Source organism: Oncorhynchus clarkii, chromosome 32 (genome assembly GCF_045791955.1).
Source record: "Oncorhynchus clarkii lewisi isolate Uvic-CL-2024 chromosome 32, UVic_Ocla_1.0, whole genome shotgun sequence".
NCBI classification, from domain to species: domain Eukaryota; kingdom Metazoa; phylum Chordata; class Actinopteri; order Salmoniformes; family Salmonidae; genus Oncorhynchus; species Oncorhynchus clarkii.
Window position 1 is genome coordinate 15,741,747 of NC_092178.1, and position 8,767 is coordinate 15,750,513.

General features: G+C 48.3%; 1 protein-coding gene across 3 annotated transcripts in view; it reads right to left on the reverse strand.

Annotated features, from left to right (window-relative positions):
• Positions 1-8,767, reverse strand: part of LOC139392286 (neurabin-1-like) — a 94,285-nt gene that overhangs the window by 25,552 nt on the left and 59,966 nt on the right. For all 3 annotated transcript variants that reach the window (XM_071140158.1, XM_071140157.1, XM_071140156.1), the window contains exon 6: positions 7,099-7,234. In XM_071140158.1, the coding sequence (XP_070996259.1) occupies positions 7,099-7,234 (136 nt within the window). The remainder of the gene's footprint in view (positions 1-7,098; positions 7,235-8,767) is intronic.

An 8,767-nucleotide genomic window follows, 5' to 3' on the forward strand; every position in this document is an offset into this window, starting at 1 on the left:
AAGGTTGGGGGGGTAGGTAAAGCTGGGGGATAAGGTGAGGAAGAGGGATGATTGAGGGATGGGGGTTGAGGAGAGGGTCAGGATCAGGGTTAAGGAGGTGTAGGTAAAGCTGGGGGATGAGGTAAGGTGAGGAAGGGGGATGATTGAGGGATGGGGGATGAGGAGAGGGTCAGAGTTAGGGTTAGGGGGGTGTAGGTAAAGCTGAGGGATGGGGGATGGGGGATGAGGAGAGGGTCAGAGCTAGGGTTACAGGGGGGTAAGTTAGGAAGAGGGATGATTGTGCAGTATGAGTGGTCTAGAACACAGCCACAGCAGGATACTCTATGTGCTTCTCTTCCCTACAGCCTGGCAGCCTCACTAAAGTGATCCAGACAGACATGCTTATAAAGAGGAGTTCCGCTCTGCTGCAGCCTGCAACAGCCTCAGATCTGGTTGCAGAGAGCCAGGCAGGGAGAGCCAAGCAGACCCAGGGCCTGCTCTACCCAGGATCGAATGACCCATCCGGGCATCCTCTCTCTGGTCCTCCTGCCAGAATCACACTGGGTGATTGACACCTCAGAGACACTGGTGCTGGAGCTTACAGAGATGGCGAGCAAACAAACATAGACACACATTATTAGAAACATCTGGTGCTTGCTTTGTCATGGTACAGCAGAATATTTCTCTCCTGCTGCTCTCAACACATCTGGCTCCATCAACTCCATCTGCTATAGTGCATTTATAGTGTGTGTGTGTTTACATGGCTGACGATCTGGACAGACATCTAAAGCCTAGCTGACTTACTCAGGGCTGACCAGTCAGAGATTTAACCCTGTGTGTTTTCCATGTGGTGGTGGGGGGGCGGGGGGGGGGGGGGGTCCTCTCTCTCCCTTTTGGTTTGGTGGGTTCTTGTCTATGTGTAGTTGCCTGTCAGCACTTGTTTATATAGCGTCACAGTTCGGTTTGTTGTTTTTATGTTAGTTTGTTCAGTGTTCATTCTTATAATAAAGAGAATGTAAGCATACCAAGCTGCGCCTTGGTCTCCTCCCTACGGTGGCCGTGACAACATCAAGTTGTAGTAACTTTGTGATTTATTACAATAGCAACATTCAAATAGTTTTTGGGGATCTGTATTCAAATAGTTGTAGCCACCTTCAAAAGTAATTATTTGTTCTCCTTGAAGAATATCCTGAACAAAAATATAAACGCAACATATAAAGTGTTGGTCCCATGTTTCATGAGCTGAAATAAAAAATCCCAGATGCATCCACCTGACAGGTGTGGCATATCAAGAAGCTGATTAAACAGCATGATCATTACATATGTGCACCTCATGCTGAGGAAAATAAAAGGCTCTGTCACGCCTGCTTCCACTCCCCCTCTCTGGCGCTCGAGGGCACCAGGCTGCCCTTCATTACGCACACCTGTCACCTTCATTACATGCATCTGCCCAATATTGGACTTACCTGGACTCCATTACTTTGTTGATTGCCCTTCTATCTATCTGTCTGTTCCTCAGTTGGTTCCCCGTGTCAGCATTATTGTCCTTATGTTGTTTTGTTCCCCCTGTCCAGACACTGCTCTTGTTTTGGTTTGATGGCTGTTTTCCATTAATGTTCACTCCCTGTACTTGCTTCTGGTCTTCAGGGTCGAGCCTTATAGAATGCTGACACCACTAAAGGAAGCATCAGGGAGTTTTTGTTTTTTGTTTTGGTTGGTGATGTCGGGTCTGGGTGCCGTCGTCGATGGAACCAGGGGTGCCTCAGCTAGCCCGTCGGCTTCCACACCTTAGCTGGCTTGAGAGGTCTTCTTGCCCCGGTTGGCTCGGCAGATGCCCACCCCACGTCATCCTTCACCCGGCCCATCAGGCTTCCACGCCTCAGCCGGATCGTCAGGCTCCCACGCCTCAGCCGGTTCGTCAGGCTTCCACGCCTCAGCCGGATCGTCAGGCTCCCACGCCTCAGCCGGATCGTCAGGCTCCCACGCCTCAGCCGGATCGTCAGGCTCCCACGCCTCAGCCGGTTCGTCATTCTTTCACGCCTCAGCCGTATCGTCAGGCTCCCACGCCTCAGCGGGATCGTCAGGCTTTCACGCCTCAGTGGGATCTTTAGGCTCCCACGCCTCAGCCGGCTCGCCGGGCTCCCACGCCTCAGCCGGCTCGTCGGGCTCCCACGCCTCTGCCGGCTAGTCGGGCTTCTACGCCTCAGCCGGCTCGTCGGGCTCCCACGCCTCAGCCGGCTCGTCGGACTCCCACGCCTCAGCCGGCTAGTCGGGCTTCTACGCCTCAGCCGGCTCGTCGGGCTCCCACGCCTCAGCCGGCTCGTCGGGCTCCCACGCCTCAGCCGGCTCGTCGGGCTCCCACTCCTCAGCCGGCTCGTCGGGCTCCCATGCCTCAGCCGGCTCGTCGGGCTCCCACGCCTCAGCCGGCTCGTCGGGCTCCCACGCCTCTGCCGGCTAGTCAGGCTCCCATGCCTCTGCCGGCTAGTCGGGCTTCTACCTCAGCCAGCTGTCCAGCTCCCATGCCTTGGCCGGCCTGTCAGGCTCGCCCAGGTGGGAAGCTGGGTGGCGCCCCTAGATGGGGTTGCTGTCATGTCTGCTCCCGTTCCCCCTCTCTGGCGCTCGAGGGCGCCAGGCTGCCCTTCATTATGCACACCTGTCACCATCATTACGCGCAGCTGCGCAATATCCATTACTTTGTTGATTGCCCTTCTATATCTGTATGTTCCTCAGTTGGTGCCCTGTGTCAGCATTATTGTCCTTATGTCAATTTGTTCCCCCTGTCCAGACAATGTTCTTGTTTTGGTTTGATGTCCGTTTTCCAGTAAATGTTCACTCACTGTACTTGCTTCTCATCTCCAGCATCGATCCTTACAGTCTCAAGTTTTGAAGGAGCATGCAATTGGCATGCTGACTGCAGGAAGGTCCACCAGAGCTGTTGCCAGAGAATTTAATGTTAATTTCTCATAAGGCTCTGTAATGTCATTTTAGAGAATTAGGCAGTACGTCCAACTGGCATCACAACCGCAGTCCTGTGTTGTGCGGCTGAGCGGTTTGCTGATGTCAACGTTGTGAACAGGATGCCCCGTGGGGGTGGGGTTATGGTAAGGGCAGGCATGAGCTATAGACAACGAACATAATTTAATTTTTATCTAAGGCAGTATAAATGCACAGAGATACAGTGACAAGATCCTGAGGTCCATTGTCGTGCCATTCATCTGCCGCCATCACCTCATGTTTCAGCATGGATCGCAAGGATCTGTACACAATTCCTGGAAGCTGAAAATGTCCCAGTTCTTCCATGGCCTGCATACATACCAGACATGTCACCCATTGAGTATGATATCGATTTCAGAGGTTTAAAAATAAAATAACCATTTCTTTGTTGGAACCATAACTTTATTTTGCTGCTCGGAACAGTGGAACAGAACATACTGGTTCTATTCAGAACGAAACGATTGGGAAATGTTTTTGTTCCAACCCATGCTTTACACAAAGCATAGTTAAAACTATAGCTATCCCAGGTCTGACACACACACACACACCAAGAACCTACTTGTCACACCCTGATCTTTTTCACCTGTCTTTGTGATTGTCTCCATGCCCCTCCAGGTGTCGCCCATATTCCCCATTATCCCCTGTGTATTTATACCTGTGTTCTGTTTGTCTGTTGCCAGTTCGTTTTGTTTTCCCTCTGTTCATGTCACGCGATTGTTCCTGTTTTCTAGTTTCCCGGTTTTTACCTGCCGTCCTGTACCTTTGCCCCACCTATCTGGATTACTGACCTCTGCCTACCCTGACCCTGAGCCTGCCTGCCGTCCTGTACCTTTGCCCCACCTATCTGGATTACTGACCTCTGCCTACCCTGACCCTGACCCTGAGCCTGCCTGCCGTCCTGTACCTTTGCCCCACCTATCTGGATTACTGACCTCTGCCTACCCTGACCCTGAGCCTGCCTGCCGTCCTGTACCTTTGCCCCACCTATCTGGATTACTGACCTCTGCCTACCCTGACCCTGACCCTGAGCCTGCCTGCCGTCCTGTACCTTTGCCCCACCTATCAGTATTACTGACCTCTGCCTACCCTGACCCTGACCCTGAGCCTGCCTGCCGTCCTGTACCTTTGCCCCACCTATCTGGATTACTGACCTCTGCCTACCCTGACCCTGACCCTGACCCTGCCTGCCGTCCTGTACCTTTGCCCCACCTATCTGTATTACTGACCTCTGCCTACCCTGACCCTGACCCTGCCTGCCGTCCTGTACCTTTGCCCCACCTATCAGTATTACTGACCTCTGTCTGCCCTGACCCTGACCCTGACCCTGCCTGCCGTCCTGTACCTTTGCCCCACCTATCAGTATTACTGACCTCTGCCGACCCTGACCCTGACCCTGAGCCTGCCTGCCGTCCTGTACCTTTGCCCCACCTATCTGGATTACTGACCTCTGCCTACCCTGACCCTGACCCTGACCCTGCCTGCCGTCCTGTACCTTTGCCCCACCTATCAGTATTACTGACCTCTGCCTACCCTGACCCTGACCCTGACCCTGCCTGCCGTCCTGTACCTTTGCATCACCTATCAGGATTACTGACCTCTGTCTGCCTTGACTTGTCTTTTGTCTGCCCCTGTTGGATTAATAAACTGTTGTTAATTCAATGTTATCTGCACCTGGGTCTCACCTGAAACGTGATACTACTTCACAACACTGCCATTCTAAATTCCTCTCTGATTTTCTATCTATCTAATCATGATGTGCTGGATGGCGGGGTTACATACATATATCAGACATATACAGTATATTACCATACATATATCAGACATATACAGTATATTACCATACATATATCAGATATATACAGTATGTACATACATATATCAGACATATACAGTATATTACCATACATATATCAGACATATACAGTATATTACCATACATATATCAGATATATACAGTATATTACCATACATATCAGACATATACAGTATATTACCATACATATATCAGATATATACAGTATATTACCATACATATATCAGATATATACAGTATATTACCATACATATCAGATATATACAGTATATTACCATACATATATCAGACATATACAGTATATTACCATACATATATCAGACATATACAGTATATTACCATACATATTTCATACATATATCACCAGACCTAAACCTATAGGATGTGCATCACTCCACTTAGATACATGGTGATTAACCTCCGCCTCTAAATGGGGCTTAAATATAGACCCTCAGCCTCGCAGCCATGGCAACGCGCTACCATTATGGAAATGGTGGCTTTATTGTCCTCCAGCCTCCTGACCCACTAATGATGAGTGTATGGTAATGGGCTTTAGTGTGTGCTAGAACAAACACAGGCAGGAAAACATGTTGGCAGTCCCTCAAACACAGGAAAACAGCCCTAGAGGCTTTTTTTAAGTGAACAGCCACATTATTCTTGAACTATGTTTAGCAACGCCTGATTTGACATGACATAATGACTACCACAACCACAACTCATGACCAAGATTGACCTGTTGTAGAAGATTGGAGTGCAGTGTGACCACACAGGTCTGTCGTTAGTATGGTGAAACATATCTGGGCCGTATGTATAAAGCTTCTCAGAGTAGGAGTGTTGATCTCAGTGGCGTGTACTCATGGATGCCAAGGGAAGCCAGGCTTCCCCCAAAAATGTACCAATAAAATACAAAAACATACAAAAACATATCTTTCGTTTCGCCAGCTGCGCCACCAGAGACTCTGGGTTCGCGCCCAGGCTCTGTCGTAACCGGCCGCGACCGGGAGGTCCGTGGGGCGACGCACAATTGGCCTAGCGTTGTCCGGGTTAGGGAGGGTTTGGCCGGTAGGGAAATCCTTGTCTCATCGCGAACCAGCGACTCCTGTGGCGGGCTGGGCGCAGTGCGCGCTAACCAAGCTTGCCAGGTGCACGGTGTTTCCTCCGACACATTGGTGCGGCTGGCTTCCGGGTTGGATGCGCGCTGTGTTAAGAAGCAGTGCGGCTTGGTTGGGTTCGTCGGAGGACGCATGACTTTCAACCTTCGTCTCTCCCGAGCCCGTACGGGAGTTGTAGCGATGAGACAAGATAGTAGCTACTACAACAATTGGATACCACGAAATTGGGGAGAAAATGGGGTAAAATTCACACAATAAATAAATAAAATAACACAACAAAAACGAGTCATAGACCGTTTCAGCAATATGAAAGAGAGGAGGATGGTATTTCTCTACAAGAAAGGTGAGTCAACATGTTTTTTTTATACTTACGCACACACACACACACACACACACACACACACACACACACACACACACACACACACACACACACACACACACACACACACACACACACACACACACACACACACACACACACACAGAGAAATCTGAACTATGGCCAGCCACATGATATTTAGCTACTGATTGGACTAAATCGTTTTTGGAATCTTTTAGTTGTCACTGTATTAGACTAAGCAGAGGTGATTAGAAGTTGAAATGGTGCTGGAATAGTGGAGGCAGCTACTGTTTTCCTTGTGACTCTCTGTGGTTCTAAATCAATAATGTTAACTTGCTTGACCACGCTGTAGGTAATGTAACTGCTTGTTACATGCTAAATGCTTTGTGGACTTCACCGAACAGATGTTGCTCTCCGGTTTTGTGATGAAACAAAGGTGTGGCTGACTTTATTCTTCTTATTTTCTCAACCTTTGGCCTATATATTATGGTCACAAGGCATAAGAACTAACAGGTTATAGAGCAAACAACGCAATTATCACAACATATTGGTTGCAATATGGCTTTTTTTTCTGGCTTGGCTTCCCCAGTAATTTTACCCATGCACCGCTACTGGCTGATCTAGGATCAGGTCCCCCCTGTCCATATACTGTATATTCATTATCATTGAAAAGGCACTCTGAGATGCTTTGTGAATACCTGATAAGTAGAGGAGAGTACTAGTGGGTCGGTAAGTTAGACGTTGTTGTAGGTTACTAGCTCCTATGAATGAGTTAATAAAACTGTATAGGATTTGATTGGCCACACTTATAGGTGTATCAGTAGGAGGGTGAGACAGCGGGGCAGTAGACTACCCACCTCATCGTCATCAGCGTCATACTGGGCATACTGCTGCTCCAGCAACTCTCTCTGTCTCCTCTCCTGCTCCAGAGTCTGTTGGATCAGAGCAGCCACCTCGCTCACCTGACCCGGACGCTCTCGACCAATCACAAACCTGGAAACGGACAGCAACACAGCCAATCAGTTGTATTTCACTCAAGGGGTGACTTTACAATATGCTTTGAACCACTGTGCATGTTGTTCAATGATGAATTAGGGCTTCACTTCAATATACTTTTTCCTGAGATATTTTCAGCTGAACTAAAACATGACAGAACTTCCTCCTTTTAATTTGTGGACTAGAAAAGGTGTCATTTTCCACTATGTATGTTTATTTGTTTGTGTGATTGAGGCTGTAACAGGCAGTCTGTGTGATTCGCAGGGACTCAATAGCAGGATCTGATTATAGGGGAGTGGAGGGGGGAGAGGGAGGGGGATGGGGCTTTCAGCGCTAACACAATAACGTGACAATGGCATGCAGCCGTCCAGGTTGGAATGTGCACATCGGGCACTGGCACACGCACATGGGCACAGACTCTGGGCTACAGCTGTACCAGCTGTTCTCTCACACCCTACCCTACAGAGCCAAGGAGTTCCATGTTGATAGACGGATAGAGAGAGAGGGAGACAGAGATGGAGAGAGAGAAAGAAAGGGAGAGACGGAGAGGGAAAGAGAGAAAGAAAGGGGGAGAGAGAGATAGAGAGAACAAGCAATCAGAACAATACCATTTCTACCTGTGTCTTTTCACCATTTCATTATTGTCTTTTTCGAGCATTTATTTTATTTATTTAACCTTTATTTAACTAGGCAAGTCAGTTAAGAACAAATTCTTATTTACAATGACGGACTTCATTCATGTCTTATTAAGCATCTCCAATCTGAAAAGTAATCTATAATCGGCTTCCTAGTTCACAACAAAGCCTCCGTCACTCAAGCTGCCAAACATACCCTCGTAAAACTGACTATCGGCGATGTCATTTACAAAATAGCCTCCAACACTCTACTCAGCAAATTGGATGCAGTCTATTACAGTGCCATCCGTTTTGTCACCAAAGCCCCACATACTACACACCACTGCGACCTGTATGCTCTCGTTGGCTGGTCCTCGCTACATATTCGTCGCCAAACCATCTGGCTCCAGGTCATCTATAAGTCTTTGCTAGGTAAAGCTCTGCCTTATCTCAGCTCACTGGTCACCATAGCAACACCCACCCGTAGCACGTGCTCCAGCAGGTATATTTCACTGGTCATCCCCAAAGCCAACACCTCTTTGGCCGCCTTTCCTTCCAGTTCTCTGCTGCCAATGACTGGAACGAATTGTAAAAATCACTGATGTTGGAGACATATCTCCCTCACTAACTTTAAGCATCGGCTGTCAGAGCAGCTTACCGATCGCTGCAGCTGTACACAGCCCATCTGTAAATAGCCCACCCAACCAACTACCTACCTCATCCTATATTTGTTTTTGCTTTTTTCTGTACTTTTGCACACCAGTATTTCTACTTGCACATCCTCATCTGCACATCTATCACTCCAGTGTTAATTTGCTAAATTGTAATTACTTCGTCACTATGGTCTATTTATTGCCTTACCTCCTTACTTCATTTGCACACACTGTATACAGATGTTTCTATTGTATTATTGACT